The sequence below is a fragment of the Peromyscus eremicus genome, chromosome 7 (genome assembly GCF_949786415.1).
Source record: "Peromyscus eremicus chromosome 7, PerEre_H2_v1, whole genome shotgun sequence".
Classification (NCBI taxonomy): domain Eukaryota; kingdom Metazoa; phylum Chordata; class Mammalia; order Rodentia; family Cricetidae; genus Peromyscus; species Peromyscus eremicus.
In genome coordinates, this window is record NC_081422.1 from 112263056 (window position 1) to 112282212 (window position 19157).

General features: G+C 41.3%; 1 protein-coding gene across 9 annotated transcripts in view; it reads left to right on the forward strand.

Annotated features, from left to right (window-relative positions):
• Golga4 (golgin A4) overlaps window positions 1–19157 on the forward strand; it is a 91521-nt gene that overhangs the window by 34239 nt on the left and 38125 nt on the right. For 8 of the 9 annotated variants that reach the window (XR_009380349.1, XM_059268861.1, XM_059268862.1 and 5 more), the window contains 7 exons: window positions 2169–2216; window positions 4360–4416; window positions 7252–7350; window positions 7862–7994; window positions 9177–9361; window positions 9664–9747; window positions 11990–12137. Coding sequence is in view for 8 of the 9 variants with exons in the window: in XM_059268861.1 (XP_059124844.1) it covers window positions 2169–2216; window positions 4360–4416; window positions 7252–7350; window positions 7862–7994; window positions 9177–9361; window positions 9664–9747; window positions 11990–12137 (754 nt within the window). In the remaining variant the exon portion in view is untranslated. The remainder of the gene's footprint in view (window positions 1–2168; window positions 2217–4359; window positions 4417–7251; window positions 7351–7861; window positions 7995–9176; window positions 9362–9663; window positions 9748–11989; window positions 12138–19157) is intronic. The other variant, XM_059268860.1, reaches the window with a different exon arrangement.

Sequence of the window (19157 nt, forward strand, 5' to 3'; positions counted from 1 at the left end):
CAGTTAAGAAATTCCGCTTCAGGAAAGCCTTTGTTGTCTGTGGCTCTTGTTTATCATACTCAGTGTGCTAGTGAATCAGTGTCACATTCGTGTTAATGACTAGTAAACTTGAGGGTTAGAGTGTAAAGTTAGTCCAAGTTTCACTGTTTGTGTAGCTAATTGACTACCCATACTGCCAAAACCAAAGTGAAGTGAAAACCTTGATGAAATACAGAAATTACCTTTTTATTAAAACTAAAATGCTGGCAAAATAGAAAGGACTCTCATGGACCCTAGAAATGTAAATGGGACATTGAAACCAGGTGTCTCTTTCATAGCTGTGGAACTAGGTAATTTTTTCCTTCAAAAATTTTAAACTATTATTTTATATTTCTACTAATATTAATAGTAGTTGTGGTGGTATTGTGTTCCCCAAAATATTGTGTACCCTAACAAACTTACCTGGGGTCAGAGAACAGAACAGCCACTAGATATAGAGGGCAGAAAATGGTGGTGGCACACACGCCTTTAATCCTATCACTTGGGAGGCAGAGATCCATCCGGATCTCTGTGAGTTCAAAGCCACACTGGAAACAGCCAGGCATGGTGACTCACGCCTTTAATTCCAGTAAGTGATGGCAGAAAGCAGAACGTATATAAGGCGTGAAAACCAGGAACTAGGCTGGTTAAGCTTTTAGGCTTTTGAGCAGCAGTTCAGCTGAGACCCCTTCGGATGAGTACTGAGAGGCTTCCAGTATGAGGAAACAGGATCAGCTGAGGAACTGGCAAGGTGAGGTAGCTGTGGCTTGTTCCGCTTCTCTGATCTTCCAGCATTCACCCCAATAGCTGGCCTTGGGTTTGTCCTTATTAATAAGACCATTTAAGATTCATGCTACAAATAGTCTTAAATATTTTTGTTTATCTTTATGCTACTTTTATAGATTTATCCATAGTTTTATGTCTGAAGCTAGTACAATAGTATAGTTAGCATTTAAGTATGCTGGATACCATTTACATTTATAATGGCATTTAATTTTGTACCATCCTTATGAAGTGAATGTGAGTTTGCTCATTTTTGTGGAAAAGGGATTAGGAATCCGTAGAGATTAAGTGACTTGCTTAAGGCCACATGGGTAGCAGTTGATAGAGTCTGTTTGGTTCTCAGTTGCTGTGGCTGCTCTCCCATTCTAGGCTATCTCAGAGTCAAGCAGCTTCTCAGGCACAGAGAGACTTCATAGCCTTTGCCTCTGCTTTTCCTTGCTGCCACAGGTACTCAGGATGAAGTGACTTCTGACTCTTGAGCTGTTCGTCCTCCCAGCCCACCTCTTTTTTGAGTACCAGTAGCCTTTCCAGCCTAGAGTTAGTAAGGGAGTCCTACTCCTAAGCAGAGTGTATTTCCAAATTCTTAGGTCTGTTCCTAGACTCACTTCTCTCATACATCACTGACTGCCTTTGGACTCAGACATTAGCAGTGGCGTTTAGAGGCACACATCTTTTACTAGACCTTAACTAGACCATGCTTCCCTACAGGTGCATTGAGCTCGACAGAGCCCCTGGCTCGGCTAACGTAGGTCCCAGTTGGGCATTGAATTTAGCCGTCAACTGTGTAAAACCTACAGGGTTAGAAAGATGTTCCTCCGTTGCTTCATCAAGATGTATTGGAATGTTTATCCTGTTTAGGGTTGGGGCTTGGATTTCTCATTTCTATCTGTTAGTTATGCATTTCTTTCCTCAGACATTTTTATTATTTTGTTTAATATTGTAGTCCAAAACAAAAAAGTCACCTGCAGAGCTTTTAAAACAGCTTCCTGTCTCTCTGTTGTGTCCCTCAGTTCTCAGTGAGTCAAGTTTGGGTTAGGCCCCAGAATTGGTTCCCAGCAGACACTTGCTCAATGCTGTCTGTTGCAGATGTAGTCAGTCCGTGACTAGAGTTGGGTAGCCTTCCACCTGCAGGCGAATTGGCTGCAGTTCTCACCTCCAAATTAGGTGTTGAAATCTAAGGACAAAAACTACGACTTCCGTCACTTAGTTTTGTTGTGGTTGAATTAGGCTCAGTTGTTTATACAGGACTGCTGTGATTGGTTTTTGACTTATATAAAGAGAAAAATTTTAGCAGCTTTTAGAATAGTAAATTGTTGAGAACAACTAATTTATTGAGAAACAACTAATGTTACTTTGGTTTGTTTTAGCTCGTCACAGCATTTCAGACTCTTCAGAGAGAGAAGAAGAAGTTACAAGTGAGTGATTTATTGACCATTGTTGACTCATATTTGATTTTAAAGTTAGAAAAGTTCTCATAGAAATATTTACTCTCTTTTTAAATAGTCTGTATAGTTCCAGACTTAACCTGTTTAACCATTACTAGAGGTTTGATAAAAGAATGAGTGATGGAGACCCCAAAGATGTTTCCCATGCTAAAGACCACAAGTAGGCATGGCAATCCCAGCAGCCAGGATCCTGTTACTGAGCCTGGGCATCACAGAAGGAGCCACACAGTCTGCCTGTACAAAGCAGAACGTGTGGTCATAGTGTCTGTACCGGTCACAGCAGACCTTCCTGCAGGACTGTATTTGTACTAGTCCTGGCAAACAAGGGGCCACATTTATACCTCTCATGAGAATGAAGGACTGTGTATGCGCCAATCGTGTACTTTCTGCTGGGCTATCGGGGGAAACATTTTCCTTTATGTAAATGGCTGCAGGTCATTTACAGTTCACCAAGGCTCGTAGGGCTCCACCAAAGCTCAGCACAAACTGAAACCGTCGTGGCTAGGACATGGACCTTCAGCACCTACAGTATGCTCTGGCCCCAGGCTCCTGAGTGTCTGAGGGTTCAGAGTAGCTGGTGCTGGCTGACGGCTGTCTGGCTAACTGTGTGGCTGATAGCCTGTCACTGACCTGGGTACCCAAGAATGGTCTAAAACCGCCAATTAGGGAGTCCCGTTGCTCCACCTCCCAGCATTTTAGCTTGTTTAAAGGAATAAATACTAAGGGTGCTTATAGTAAAGGTTTATCATTAAGCTTAACAGTAGTCTACAACAACTTTTGCCCCAGTGCCTCTATATCATTAAACAGACATTTCACCTGCCTATATTCTCTCTCTCTCTTTTTAGTTGTCGGTAGCCACACAAATCTGAGGAACTACCAATTACCCCATTTCTTTTGTTTTCCTGAGACAGGGTCTCTGTGTAGCCATCCTCCTGACTCAGCTTCCTCTGTGCTGTGGTTCCAGGCATGTGCCATCACTCACCTTGTTCTACACCTCTGTGCACTGGGGATTGACAAGAGCACACAGTTACTATTTCCAGGGCTGCAACTCGCTGTTCATTTCTGTACTAGTGAAATCACCCTGCCCCCACCAGAGTGTGAGGCAGACTTCTTCTAGAATATTATTCTTTTTTTTTTTCCGAGACAGGGTTTCTCTGTGTAGCTTTGCGCCTTTCCTGGAACTCACTTGGTAGCCCAGGCTGGCCTCGAACTCACAGAGATCTGCCTGGCTCTGCCTCCCGAGTGCTGGGATTAAAGGCGTGCGCCACCACCGCCCGGCCAAGAATATTATTCTTTTAACTCGATGAAAACACTTTTAAAAGAATTTAATTTTTTTTTTTTTTTTTTTTTTTATGAGTATGGTGTTTTGCCTGCATGCCTGTCTGTGACCATGTGTGTGCCTGGTGTCAGCGAGGGCCAGTAGAAGGTGTCAGATGCCCTGAAGTTACAGATGGTTGTGAGCTGCAAAGTGGGTGCTGAGAATTGAACCTGGAACCTTTGGAAGAACATCCAGTGCTCTTAACCACTGAGCTCTAGCTCCCACTTGATTTCTTTTTAATGGACAGTTACTAATTTGACCATCTGTAATGTTGTTCGTGAAAATTAGATTTGTTTTGTTTTGTTTTGAGACAGGGTTTCTCTGTGTGTAGCTCTGGCTATCCTGGAACTTGCTTTGTAGACCAGGCTGGCCTCAAACTCAGAGAGATCCATCTGCCTCTGCCTCCTGAGTACTGGGATTAAAGGCGTGCACCATCACTGCCTGGCAAAAGTTTTTATTCTCTCTCTCTTTTTAGTTGTCGTTAGCCACACAACATGCTCTGTGAACTCTAAGTTATAATGAAATCATTTGCTTCTGTAGTTTGAGTTTACTTTACAGATTTCCTATTGTTAAAGTTAGCATATAGTTAAATTTGTAGTTTGGTTTCCATGTCTGTGCATTTATTAGCAAATGTAATTACTCACATAACCAGAATTCAGAGTAATCCTGTGCTATCATATTTTAACTGTTAGCAGATTTCCCACATTGACATAGCCTTGCTTTTTTGCATGAATATGCCGTGTAGATGTTAACCACCTTTTTTTTTTTTTTTTTTTTTTTTTTTTTAAATTAAAGGGTATATTGAGTCAGAGTCAAGATAAATCACTTCGGAGGATCTCAGAATTGAGAGAGGTAAGTTTGGTGACTAGTGTACTCGAGAACAGTGATTTAACCTCTTAGTTCAGTAGCAGTGCTCCGCATGCTAGGTTGGTGGCCAGCCTGTGAGCTCACATACCATCTCTGTAGTTTTATTTGTCTGGTTTTCTATGGAAGATGATGTTGTTGTTGAAATTAATGAAAAAAAATGTGTAAGTTTACAGTGTGCGTAGTCAGTGTCCACTCCAAAGGCTAAATCGTTCCCACTGCTAAATATCCTAGGCTTCTTTTTGCTTTTCCTAGTCAACATGGTTTTGTTGAAAGAAAAGAACTTGTAATTTGGAGTGGTAATTCTTTATAGGCTTAGATTGAGTTCCTTAATGTCCCTCTGGGCAGCATTTTACCTTTGCAGTGAGCGCATACTGAGGGGGCTTTTCAGATGCCTCATTCTGGTCTCCTGCTCCTCTATCTTGTCCAGCCTGAAGCCTAGCAATAAGCAGACATTTACCAGAGCTTTCTCCACACCTACTTTAGTATTGCTGGGAATGTCTTGTTACATGTTTTTGTTGTGAATGTTCATAGGTATCAGTTTGCTACCTTTGTTATTAAGAGCTATGAAGCAGGTGATTTCAGGACAAACAACAGTAGTTTAGAATTTTATGTATTCTGAATAGAATTTTATTTGTGGAATTTACCAGTCTAAGGTATATAGTGTGTTAAAAGTACAAATATGTTTAAAAAGTAGCAGATTGGTAAATTTACAAATAGCTATTGCTAGTATAAGACTGGGAATATAGTTTAGTGGTAGAACAGGATTGTGAATGTAGAGGGAGACACGGAGGGAGGGGGAGAGAGACATGGCAGGAGAGAGGGAGACACGGAGAGAGAGAAGGGGGGGAAGAACTTTGTGTCTGTGAGAGGAGGCAGAAGAAGAGAAGAATCTCCTTTGAGTGATTGATGTCACCATTATAGCCTGCTGTTCCTTAGAGAATTTGTTACCTTTAAATGATACATTGTCTGTATTGCTCATATATGAATTTCTTGTATCACATTATTGTTTCATTTGTATTTCCTTTGTGTTTAATTTCTAGTCTCTTTACATTTTGTATAATCCAGTTCTTATTGCTTTATTCTTTAAAACATTCTAAACATGACTTTGAACTAGTTTATTTTTGTTACTTCACCAAGAATGAGCATTGACCCTTATACAGATAACAGTAGTCATTCTTCCTTTGTGAGACGTGTCTTGAACTAATACCCGAGAAGGATGACTTCTCCCTCTGAAGTGATGGTGAAGGGGTGGAGCTCGCCCTAGTCTCTCCGAGTCCACGTTGCCTCTTTGACCTGGAAGATGGCTGGTGCTGGAGAGGGTGGACTGGGAGTGTAGTGAGCAGGGTGTGGGGAGGAGTCCCCTGACAATTTTTCAAGTTACAAGTTACAAGCACCTTTGCTTTTCCTGGAGAGACATTAATGGCTTTTTGCTTAATGTATTATTTGTTCATTTTCTTGCATTTTGAGAATAAATGAAGGTCATTAATTGATTCTGTTTGGAGCAAGAAATTCAGTGTCCAGGTTTTATGCATGTAATGATTAGATAGATGTAGCAATGGAGTGCAGACCTGTTTAAAATCCAGAGAATGTCTCTTAGAGGTGGGCACACGTTTTGAGGGGTTTATAATGGTATTTATCTAGAGACACAGAATACTTTTTTTTTTTTTTTTGTCCTGCCGCATATCAGTCTGCTAAGGAGTCCCTCACTGAGGGAGCTATCCTCAAGAAAATGGGGCGTGGACCTCTGCTTTATTAATAGATGGGTAAGCACATGTGCTGTTCCTTATTGCTGCCTGTTCATATCTTAAGTGCAGGGAAGACCACAGGGCACTTCAGAACAAGATGGTGTTTGAAACACTGCAGGAACTGGGGGTAATAAGGCCCTGAGATAGTGTCCAAAGAGAATTCCTATAGCCCATCTGTGAGGGATGGATTAAATCAAAGGGGGTTGACATAAATCTCCAGAACCAAAATGTTTATGGAATTAAAAATCAAGCCTTGGCGATCTGGGCCGTGTTCATAGTTGTAGAAGAGAGAACCCAGACGTTAGAGATCAGTTAGTTAAAGATTTGGGTCACATACAAGTGTCAACAAAACAACTAAAAGAGAACTTTGAATATTTTAAATTTAGGGAGTTAGTGAGGTAGCAACCCCAAAACAATAAGGGGGATTGGTGTCGTATCTAATATATTCCAGATGTTCATCTCTAACGTTCTAAGAAAGTGTGATTGAGGGAGAAATAGAGAGGACAGAATGTACTGAAGGGATACATAGAATCAGTAAAGGACAGAGAAGACTGGAGCTGGGAGGGCATTGTGGTGAGCAGGTTTCTAGATCCAGGAGGTCGTTCTTGTGCCGGGTGCAGCAGAGATAAACATTGATTTCTGGTTAATGACCTTAAGAAGTAGTATTTGCAGTAATTTCAGGAGCTGGAAGTTTTCTTCCTTGGTGGTGGGCCAGTTAGTTCATCCTCTTGGCTCTGCAGATGGGAGGTGCTGTGATTCAGGCGGTATGGGGAGGACACTGCTGGTGTTCTGTTTGCCGTGCTACAGTTCAGTCCCACATTGAATCTCAAGCCTATTTTTTCCCTTGTCCATTACTCTCAATCATTGCAGGGCTTTACAAGAATACTTTTTCTCTGGAGACCTTCATATTGTTTAAGGAACAAAATTATTTACTAATGTCTTCCATTCTGAGGATTCTCTACTTATTCTGTATATGTTATCTTAAGAGCGAGGCAAATCTGTAACGATGATGTTGAAACTTGAAGCGTCTTTTGTTTTATATTGAAAGCTACCTATAATACCTTTTGTGTTTTAGGAGCTACAGATGGACCAGCAGGCAAAGAGACATCTTCAGGAAGAGTTTGATGCTTGTCTGGAGGAGAAAGACCAGTATATCAGCGTTCTCCAGACTCAGGTGAAAGAGCAAACCAAAGCATGGAAGCCAGTGCTAGAAAAACAGGAATTGTAGTCGGATAGCTGAAGAGTTTCAAATGTGCAGAGGGAAAAAGCTTGCTTTTAAAACCCTACCCTTCTTTCGTCTCAGCACTATACTTTATTTATTGTTCCTTTGGACTGGTGTGGAGTCCCTACTAATGGTGCACGTAACCAACAGCTGTACTGTGCTTGCTGCTGTAGTGAACACATTGTTCCCCACTCCCCACTCCTCCCTCTCGCCCCTCTCTTTCTGTCTTTCTTTTTGAGATGGTTTCTTCATGTAGCCCTGGCTGTCTTGGAACTCCCTCTGTAGACTAGGCTGGCTTTGAGCTCAGGGATCAGCCTGCCTCTGCCCCAAGCACTGGGACTAAAGGTGTGGGTTACCACTGCCCAGGTTCACTCTATTTTTTATAAATTTTAAATAAAATATTTCTGCCATACTTTTTTTCTACTACTGACTTTTTTTTTTTTTTTTTTTTTTTTTTTTTTAGGTTTCTCTCCTAAAGCAACGTTTACAGAATGGCCCAATGAGTGTTGGCGTACCACAGCCACCCCCTCCAGTGGAGCTCCAGGCAGAAGTGGACGCTGATAAAGAGAAGATAGAAGATGTCGGGGAGCCAGTGGGTAAGCTTCATCTTGGTCAGAGCATAACTTAAAAATCAGAGGAGAATGTTGAGAGTTCAGGATTTGAGCTGATGGAATAGTTTGAGCAGAAGTAAGGTGTCCTTGACCCTAATGTTTCTTCAAAAATTTAAGTTAGTTTTTAAAAAAAATTGATTTAAGACTTGAAAATTGCATAAACTTTAAGGAGACCACATTTTTAAATAATTGAAGTACATAAATTATGTTACACTATTTTAGTTTCTTGAGACAGGGTCTCATGGAACCCAGATCACTCAAGTTGTGATTTTTTTTTTTTTTTCTGCTGTAGCCACCAGAGTCCTGGCGTACAGGTTTGCGTCTCCACACCTGCCTTAGGGCTTTTTTCTCTTACAAAGAGACTCACAGCAGACTTTGATCCACTCAGAGAAAGTAAGTTGCCAAGCAGCCAGTCACCTGAGCTGTGAACTATAAAGAGACTGCAGTTCCTCTGGGTGTGAAGACACACTCATAAATGTAGGAGAGAAAGCCTGTAGTAACCAGAACTCCTTCCAGGAAGAGATTAGAGTGTGGCTAGAAAGAATACTTAGGAGTGCTTTCGGGATGGGAACCAGTGGGAGCTAAGGAGTGAGCCTCTTAAGTAGGCTAGCTCCAGTAAATGCCGGCATCTGTGCCACTCCAGAGTGAGGTTGGACCACTACTGGTGGAGTTTATACGTGGCATCTTCATCTAAGTAGCACACAATAACCTGAGAGTCGAGTTTAAAGAGTGCTACTCGGCTTACTGCGGTGTCTGTCCCTTCTTGATTTGTCTCAGAATGTAGTTAGGCTTGGGTAGAAGAGAACATTGCAGGGACTGGGCCTGTAGCTCAGTGGTAGAGTGTGTTTAGCTTGCAGAAGGCTAAGCACAGCTCCCAGAATCTCTGCCCACCTCTCCTCTAAAAAGCTGAACTGTTGCCAGAGTTCTCTTGCATTCCTTAAATTTTTGTTTTTATTTCATTTCTTTTATTTATTTAGTGTCCTGAGTTTTCATGTGCCATGATGTGCATGTGGCAGTCAGAGGGCAGCTCATGGTGGTGGTTCTCTCCACCATGTGGGTCTTCCGGGGGATTGAACTCGAACTTGGTAGCAAGCACCTTCACCCTCTGAGCCTGCTCACTTGTGTGTTTACCAACTGCCCCTGTTCATGCTGCTTTACCATTTGCAGGAGGTGGAGCTTCCGCTAAAACACTGGAAATGCTCCAGCAAAGAGTGAAACGTCAGGAGAATCTGCTTCAGCGTTGTAAGGAGACAATTCGGTCCCATCAGGAGCAGTGCACACTACTGATGAGTGAAAAGGAGGCACTGCAGGAGCAGTTGGATGAAAGGCTGCAGGAGCTGGAAAAGGTCAAGGTGAGAGACCACTGAGTTCTGTCTTGTTTCAGTGCCTAAAACCAGCTCCACAGGCTCCAGCGTGGCCTGTGCCTCCTCTGGGGAGCCGCCTTCACCCTCCCACCCATAGACAGGGTGGAGAGGGTCTCCTTGTCTGAGCACCCAAGTACCCTGGTCTTGTAGCACTTAGCATACATTGGAGATTTCCTGTGTACTTCTGCCATTACACTGTAAGGTTTATCTAGACTAGATAAGCTGCATAGAGTTCTCAAATGAGGCCAAACTTTACTAGAGATGGAAATGAATTTCTAAAACTTTTTTAGGAGCTTCATATGGCTGAGAAGACTAAACTTATCACTCAGTTGCGTGATGCAAAGAACTTAATTGAACAGCTTGAACAAGATAAGGTAAAACTCCCAAATTTATGATACTGAGGTTTGTCAGGGGTCCCCAAATTCGCTTAGAGAGCAGTTGTTAGAAGCATTTCTATATACACCTGTTTTTCAAAATTTTTGTAGCGGCTTCCATGAAAACTATTTTTAATTTCTAGATTTATGTAGTTTTAGCATTAATAAGGCTGATTCTCTGATTTCTTAATACCAATTAGCATTCTGTCTGAGAGACAACAGTAATGGTTACAAAGGAAATCTGTTTGCAATACATACCTATTTTTCAGAGAAAAATTATTTAAAGTTAAGATATGCTGAATACAAATGGTTTCAATATTTTCTTTCATACTACAGAAGTAGATTGATCATTTGGATGAGTTGCCTGAAAAGTAAAGAAGTGATAATGTGTATATTAGCATAAAACTTTGTACATGTGGGCTCCAGGATGCTTAGGTTGCTGGGGGAGTGAGGAAGGGCTGAGCTCACGGTAGGCACCTTGGAGTTAGAGCAGCAGCTAGCACCTAGCAGAGACAGCTGGGAGACTCACAGGTGAATGAACAGCTCTGCCCTGCTTCATCCCAGGTTCTAGGGCCTTTTGTAAAACATCTCCCTGTTCATTTCACTCCATCTATCATTATGTTTAATGCACTGGTTCATAACTACAGTATTTTAACCTAGCTTTGAAACAAAGTACTCTTTATTTCCACAAAAGTATAACCACCTAATGATCATATCTATCAGTTTAACAGTAGTTCATGCTACTATCTGCTATCTAGTTATTTTCTAATTTTTCTTATTATCTCATACATTTTTCTTTTTACAAATCAAGTAAACTCTTTTATTGTAATTGATAAGATTCTTAAGATTTCTTTTAATCTGTAGGTTTAGTTGTCCTTTCTCTCTGTCGTTTTCTTTCCTTTGTGATGTGAGTTTTGGAGACAATGAAGGCCCACTACTTCATTTTCATATTTCTTGACTATGCTTTACTTCCTCGGTTGTTAACGTTAACATTGGCCATCTGGAAGAGTCATACTCCACAATAGGGTCAGTGGGCCCTGCAGGTAAGGTCTGAGTACCTTTTCAGGAGACTAGCTGAACTACCCAGATTTTTTGTTTGTCCCAATTGACTGCTTTTATACATGATGATTTGATTTCTTCCCACACATTGATCTTTATTTCTGTAGAGATTCTCCACAGAGGGAAGAGAAGTCTCTAGCAATGTGGAAGGAAGGTGGGGCCTTCCTTGCAGTAGTCAGCGATAGTGATGGAGCCAGAGGGAGTCATGGGAGAAAAGAGAACTAGGCACAGCTGGGCACAGCTGGGCACAGCTGGGCTCTAGCCTTGCTCCACCCAGCTGTGGCAGCAGCTACCCTAACAGTGTACCAGGCTTTTTCTTTTAGCCCACCAACCAGCTCCCAAATAATGACATGGAGACTTTGTATTAGTTATGAATGCTCGGCCTAGCTTAGGTTTATTTCTGGTAGCTTTTTTAACTTAAATGAACCTGTTTCTCTTTATCTACCTTTTGCCTCAGGGCTTTTTACCTATCTTTCTATATGTCTTACTTTCCTGCTTCCTCCAGTGTCTGGCTGGCTGGCCCTGGTTTCTGGCCTCAGGCGTGTCCCTCTCTTTCTTCCTTGTTCTCTTCTTCTCTCCTCCTATTTATTTTCTGCCTGCCAGACTGGCCTGTCCCTCTCCTGCCTAGCTATTGGCTGTTCAACTCTTTATTAGACCGTCAGGTGCCTTAGGCAGGCAAGGTGAAACAGATGCAGCATAAACAAAACCAAACACATCCTTACATCATTAAACAAATGCAGCATAAACAAATGCAACACATCTTTGCCTAGGTAAAGTAATATTCCGCAAAAACAGTGTCTGCAGTTATTTGTGTGTGAAACCACAGATGTTAACTGTGGTTTATTCTGTCCCCGAGTCACATTTTTTGTTCATTACCATTTATTAAGATGGGAATTACTGCATCTATAGCAAGATTGTAAAATAAATCTTGTAACTGAAATGTGGTGTTTAAGGGACTAAACTTACTGTTAAATATCTCCACATTGAAACACCTGGTCTGCTAAGGCACAGAGCGAAAACACAGACTTGAGTTTGTGAGCTACTGGGAAGATTCTTCCACTGTCCTTAGTAAGAAATGCTTGTTCTGCCTCTCACATCATTTGAGCTGTGCTGTGTGGTGATGATGCAAATGTTAGGTTATGTTGTGTTATGCAAATGCTTTAGAATCTGCACTTCTGTTCAGGGAATGGTAATAACAGAGACAAAGCGGCAGATGCATGAGACCCTGGAACTGAAAGAAGAAGAAATTGCTCAGCTTCGTAGTCGTATCAAACAAATGACTACCCAAGGAGAGGAATTGCAGGAACAGAAAGAAAAGTCTGAAAGAGCTGGTAAGAACACAGGGCTTATATTTTATATCATCTTACAAAGTCGCAAAGTGTTTTAACAAATGAGTTAATTGTTGACATAGATGCTTAAGTGTAGTGACTCCTTATAAGACAGTAAAGTGCTTGTTAGAGAAGGCCTAATGAAATATTTGTATCTATCCATTACAGAAAGTGTTTGTTGACCTCTGCCTTAGAGTATTAAAATTCAGGCTTAAGGAACTTACAAGTCATCACAGCATGGGGCCTATTTAAAATAACTGCTTCTTTATAGGTGGTACAGGGTAAACAGAAAGCATACAGTATGGTATCTGCTTCCACTGGTTCCAACAGACAGTTCAGTGTTAAACATATTAGCTGAATAGAATACAGGCCAGAGTAGAATTCATCGCATTCAGTACTGAGTAGTGCTAAGAAAGGAGAAGAGAGTGAGCAGGTCAAGAAAGGCCTCAGTTAGTGAGCCGAGTGGAACTACAGAGAGGCAGGCTGCATACATGTCAGTCACTACACGATTGTGAGTAGGCAGAGGAGTGCGTGGGCATCAGCTGGAAACCATGTTTGCTGAAGTGGGAAACAAAGTCGAAATTTGAAGGAGCTGGCTATTGGGATCTTCAAGGTGAGTAGCTGCATTTAAACCTCTGTGTATAGGACAAGAGGAAGCAGTATAGGTGAGCACAGTGTGATGGAAGCTCACGTTGTATGCGGGAAGGAAGTGAAGTTAGAGCAGAGTAGGAAGTTCAGGTCTGAGGAAGAGAACACTTTGGCTGCCTAGGGTGGTGGCTCGGGGGAGGAGAGAAGGGGAGAGGAGCAGAAGAGAAGTTAGGATCTCAGATGGTCCAACATTTCAGTCTAAAGAGAAGGCAGAACAGTAAGGGGTTCTAAATTGGGAAATTGGGGGTTGATTACTAGAATGTTTGTTTAAGATATTTTGCATTTGAATTAGCCATGGGATTTCCCAGTGGAACTGACTTGTGGAGTAAGCATGTGGAGGTAAGAAATTGGAGCATCTTTTAAGGGTCATTAGTCTAAGGTAGCAGCCTGTGGCTAAATCTGTGGAGAAACTGTACAGGTTACAATAGCTTTTGTGGTGAGGCTCCAAGTCACTTTAGTCTTCATTGCTGCTGGTGTTTGTTTACATTACTACAGTAGTGGTTACGTGTAATAGCAAGGTGTGTGTTAGCACTACTTACTATGGCAGTAGTTAAGTACAGTAACAAGGTGTGCATTAACACTACTACAGCAGTAGTTATGAGTAATAGCAAGGTGTGCGTTAACACTACTACGGCAGTAGTTACTTTTAATAGCAAGGCTCTGCTGTTTTACTTATACCTACATTTAATCCTTATAGTCTGTCAAACAATACTATTATTCTCACTTTACAACTAGGAAAACCCAAGACTAATGTGTCTCCATTTATGCACAGAAAGTAAATGTGTAGTCAGGGTTTTAACTCAAGCATTGTGGCTTCAGAGTATATGTTGAGAGGTCTTGAGTTTGACTGATAGAAATAAATGAGAAGAAAGAAGTTACTCCAGTAACAAGAACTGTGAGTAGTTAGGTTTTAGGGGAGTACAATAGATGTTTCATGAAGTGGGGGTGGTGGATGAAGTTTTATAAAGGTCTTTGAATTTGATGAGGATTTGATTTCTAGGACACACTTTTGAGAAATGGTCTTAGAAAACACATTGTAAGGTACCAACAAGGGAAATGGAGCCACATGGGAGAAATACTTGGTTAATACCATCTGTACTTGTAAATGCATCTCTGTCTTCTTTGTGTTGTTTTATGGCGTGATTTGAAGATTTTAGTTGATGAACTTGTTCTCATTAAACCTAAGAAAATTCTCCGTCGGGGGTAATAGCTCCTTGAAGAGTATAAGCTCCTAGAACACAAGTGCTGTAAGATACTGCAGACAGGTTTGCCTTCAGTGAACAGAGAGAGGCCTCTGTGCATCCAGTGCGTAGGAGCCCGTGCATAGCACATAGTATGTGTATGTATATATATATACTCCCAGCTCCTGCCATCAGGCCTTCCTGCTCTAGATCTTGTTATTAACCACAGAGCTAGTCCAGAAGAAATGATGGGCAGGAATTGAAGTTTTCTTTTTTTTTTTTTTTTTTGGTTTTTCGAGACAGGGTTTCTCTGTGTAGCTTTGCGCCTTTCCTGGAACTCACTTGGTAGCCCAGGCTGGCCTCGAACTCACAGAGATCCGCCTGGCTCTGCCTCCCGAGTGCTGGGATTAAAGGCGTGCGCCACCACCGCCCGGCTGAAGTTTTCTTAATGAGTTATACTTTGTAGTGAATATTAAGTTGAGAAGTGTAAATGGGTAAATAAATAAGCAGCTAATTAATGAATATCAAAATTCCCCAGAAAACTTTCAGTCAGATCTTAATGGTACAGTTTTCCTTCCTTGTTTCTCTAAAACACAACTGACAGATGTATTTTCTCTTTAAATGTAGTAGGAGAGGTGGCTCAATGGTGAAGAATGTGTACTGCTCTTGCAGAGACCTGAGTGTTGTTTCTAGAACCCATGTTGGGCATCTTACAACTGTCTGATCCAGTTTCAGGGGTTCCTACTTTTGGGGGTGCTAGAGATTGATCTTAGAATCTCATGCAAGCCAGATGTATATTCTGCCACTGAGCAGCAGCCTCACTCCCAGAACTATGCTTTTGTAAATATGTTACCATCCGTAGGCTGAAAACCTTTCTGTTCATGTCAATATCAGGAGAGTACAAATTAATAAATACTGAAGAAGAAAATAGAGGTTTAAATTATTTATGGGTCCATTAATTTTGGAAAGCATCTAGACAACATAGTTTACACGTTTGTTTGTAATCCTGACTATTGAGTGCTGTGGTAGACATCTGTAAGTAGACTGATTCCACAAATCTACCATGAGAACTAGTTCTGTCCACCACCTGCACCTCAGCCCATGGCCTTAGTTGAGAAGTGCTGTCTAAACAAAACTGGTTCTTAGTTCCCAGCATAAAGCATAGATACCAATCAGAAGAAAACTCTAGATGAGTGCTAGCCATGGGAAACAGCCAATGTCCAGTAAGTGGAGCTTCCACGAGCAAGAAGTGAACACCATCCAGCCTTTGTAGACTTCAGTTGCTCTGTTAAACATCTGTCTTCTGTCTTTTGAGTAAGAAGTCCCTGGACATATAAAGGAAACAGTAACATCATTGCAACTGGAGGTTGGTATTCTAGAATCAGATGTGTCCACCTAAAATTGTTACCAAAGGAAAGAAACTATCCTGATGCATTTTCCAGTGTAAGGAGTTTAACTGTGATAGTACTTGTGGACGTGTGACTGTGGATAGGTAACTGGCTCCGTTGACTCTTTCTGGGTGTCAGCACTGACTAAAGAATGGTCTCGGTTGCTTTTCTTGGGCCCAGTTCATCGCACTGCTTCTTACGTGCTTTTATACCAACGAGTGCTGCCACGTGTTAGAGAGCAGAGTCCGGGTCGGTCTCTGATTTAGAAAGAAGAATTCTGTTTCAAATACTAAGGCATGAGCTAGGGACACACTGAGTGAATAAAAGCACTTGCCACAGAAACCTGAGAAATGCAGTTCAGATCCCCCAGAATCAAAGCAGAAGCTAGGCACTCATGCCTGGAGCCTATAATCCCTGTGTGCAAGAGACAGAGACGGGATCCCAGGGGTAAGCTGGCTAGCTGGACTAACTGCAGTTAGCAAACCCCAGACTCAGTGTAAGACCCTGCCTCAATAAAGAAAGTGGATGGGAATTGAGGAACATTTGATGCCATCTTCAGGATTCAGTACAAACATGCATGTGTTTACATACACCCACATACACATGTGTGCCCAAATACATGAGTGCACACACTGCACATATATATGTGTAAAATTACTAAGCCATGAGTGTAACGATGTGCTTCCACCAGGACACTACAGTTTACTTCTAGCACTTCCAACATCTCCTGGGAAGGCCAGGTGCAGTGCTGAGGTCTCACACTACAGCACTCTTGCTTTGTTCAAAATCAATACACCTGTGGTGCTGTAAGCACTGTGCAACAACTGTGATTGCATACCTTTCTAGATGTCACCTAAGAGGACGCTAAGATGAGTTACCATCCAGTAAATGGTTTAAAGTGTGGAGAAATGTAATTACTTAGCTTTAGACATGCCGCCGTATTTAGATGCTAGGAAATACTGAGAATTGTCTTGGAAAGTATGTCCTTATCAATGTAGAAAGTTAATGTGACCAGCTTAACACTGGATCCTGAGAGGTGTGTGTGTGTGTGTGTGTGTGTGTGTGTGTGTGTGTGTGTGTGTGTAATGTAAGAGATGGGTGGATGGCTAATTATTAATGAACTATATATGGGAAGAGTAAAAGTATTGAAAATAAAAGTATATCACTGAGTATACTTTCTTTAAGTCTTTATATAATCCATAGTTTTATATTATAATAGTATTGCACATTTAACTTTGTTTTATGCCATCATTTAGCACAATATTGGGAATCCTTGTATATATAGTTAACATGTTTGAATGGTTTGCATCATAGTGCATGTACATCATTTCCTTGGTTACCATTCCTCTGTTGATAACTAGTAGCTTATTTTTAAACTTTTGCTCTTGAAAATACTGTAACAGTTCTGTGATACAGATTAGTTTATATCTTTGATGATTTTTCTTCTCTCATGAATTTTTTACCCATGAAGCTTGTCTTTTTTTGTTAGTTACTGTTAGGTGATTCAAATGTAACTATTGCAAAAAAGAAAAAGAAACCATAAATCATAGCATTAACTCTCTTCCCAAGTGAAAGGAAATAAGATGGCTCAGATAGTGGTGTGCTTGCCACACTAGAATGGTGAGAAGTTCAGATCTCGAGCACCCGGAGAAGCAGCTGACCCGGTGGTATGCACTTGTTAATCCCAGTGCTGGGAGACAGGCAGCTCTCTGGGGCTTGTTTACCAACCACTTCGACCTACTTGATGGGCTCCTGGCTCCTGTTAGAGACCCTGTTTCCAAAAATCAAGGTGAACGGCTTCTGAGGAACAAAACCTGAGATTGATCATTGATCTCTGGCTTCTACATGTATATGCAGAAACACACACTCTCCCTCCCTCCCTCCCTCCCTCCCTCCCTCCCTCTCTCCCTCTCAATTTCTCTCTCTCCCTCCCTCCCCCCCCCACAATATGCAAATGTGTAAAATATTTCGCATTGACTAGGAAGTTTCTCAGAGTGCACTAACTTTCATAAGCCTTTTTGTCACGCACCATCTTTGCTGAATTTATGTGTTTTAAATGCATGTAAAAACTTGGGTTAAGTCATAACATTCTTTGCTTTGTTACTGTCATGTGTTTTCTTTTGTATAGTGCAGCCTGATAAGCCAGACAGAAGTAGAAAATGTACATTTGAAGTCTGGGGAGCCTTCAAAATAAGCCTGTGTCTTTAATGTGTCAGAGTTATGCATATGCAACCAACCCTAACCATTGTGTATAAGTGCTGTGTTAGCTGTTGATGCTTAGGTAACAGTTTCCTTGAGTCTCGAGTCTCAAATCTCACTGAACATCTTATTTTTGTGCATCCACACATGCCAATAAGTGAATCCGGTGCCTTTCCCAAGCCTTGTATGAACAGGACTGGGGTAAGGCTGGCTTTCTTTCTGTTTTTTCTTATCATGGGTACTTAGAATGAGCCTTTAAAAGAAAATTCGATGTTTCTCAGGCAAAAATAAATAAATAAAGAATGTGAATTGAAGTAAACTTTATGCTTTGTTTAAAGTTATTTATATTTAATACTAAATGAGTATCTGTTAGCAGGACTTATTGTTTTAAATAGACTGTTCATGGGTTTTTATTTATGTTCCAGACACAATCATCCGGAAGAACAAATTTGTGGCTAATCAGTTAAATTTACTTAGCTTTGTTTTGGCGTAATATTTCTCAGGATTAGAGACGTTTTGAGGTAGTGTTAAAAAAACATGACATATTGGATAGATCTGCAGATGGATGAAAGTCAGGACACAGTGATTAGAACAAGAAGCTTCTGCCACTGGGTAGTAGTATTCTATATTTTCATAGTTTACATAAACCATAGCACAGTCTTCAAGCTTTTTAATCCCAGAAAGGGACCTCTTTATACACTTCAAAATCAGGGCAGTTCCAGGGATGCTCTACTCCTGTTGGTAATGCTAGTAACTTAAACTGAAAAAATTTTAAGGTTTTCACTTATTTTTAAGATAAAAATATACGCCTATCTCTTGTTCTCAGATTTTTTATGAAATACAACTACTTTATAAAATACAATCTAGTGTGTGCTTATGTATTGTGTTACTGGCATAATGAAACACAGCTGGATTTCTGTGCCTCTTCTAGTCTGCAGTCAGTCTGTTGAGAGGTAATGCATTAAGAAGCCCGCTTCAAACAGGCAGACAGCTGTCTGAAAAGGAGAGCGTCTCCTAGGTCCTTCTAGGTCTTGCCCCTGGCCACTGCTGCTCTGGGTGTGCTCTGCTGTTTGTACACTAGGGCTGTGGATTGGGTGGGTGTGATAGAAAGAAGTCTTGGTGCTTTCAGTACTGATTTGCATCCTATTCACTCTGTAGTTGTTGTTTTTTCCTAATGACACATGCATTTTTTCCTCCCCAGGAATAAAGACAGAGGCCAGCTTACTCATTTTGATATCATTAGCCAGTGTCTTAGGGTCAACAGTTAATCTAGAGGTTGTCATCTTTGTTTGCTCCCTGAAATGTGAGAACTGGTCCTTTGAACTGTCTATGGAGTGCTCTCTAGGATGGGAGCAAAACAGTGACACTCTGGAACTCCAGAACTCTGCCATTTGCTTTAGTGATGGATTAGGATGCTCCAGGGGGGAGAGGGAAAGGCCATGGGCTGTTGAAAACAGTGGTTTCTCTGGGAGTTTGTTTTTATTTCCTTCGTCTACTTGGTCAGCTGTCTTTGTGAAGTATTTTCTGTGTGTTGCTCCTAACATACAGTTGGCATGTGGTAAACATTTAGTCAGAATTTGATGAGTAAGTGATGAGATTATTGAACT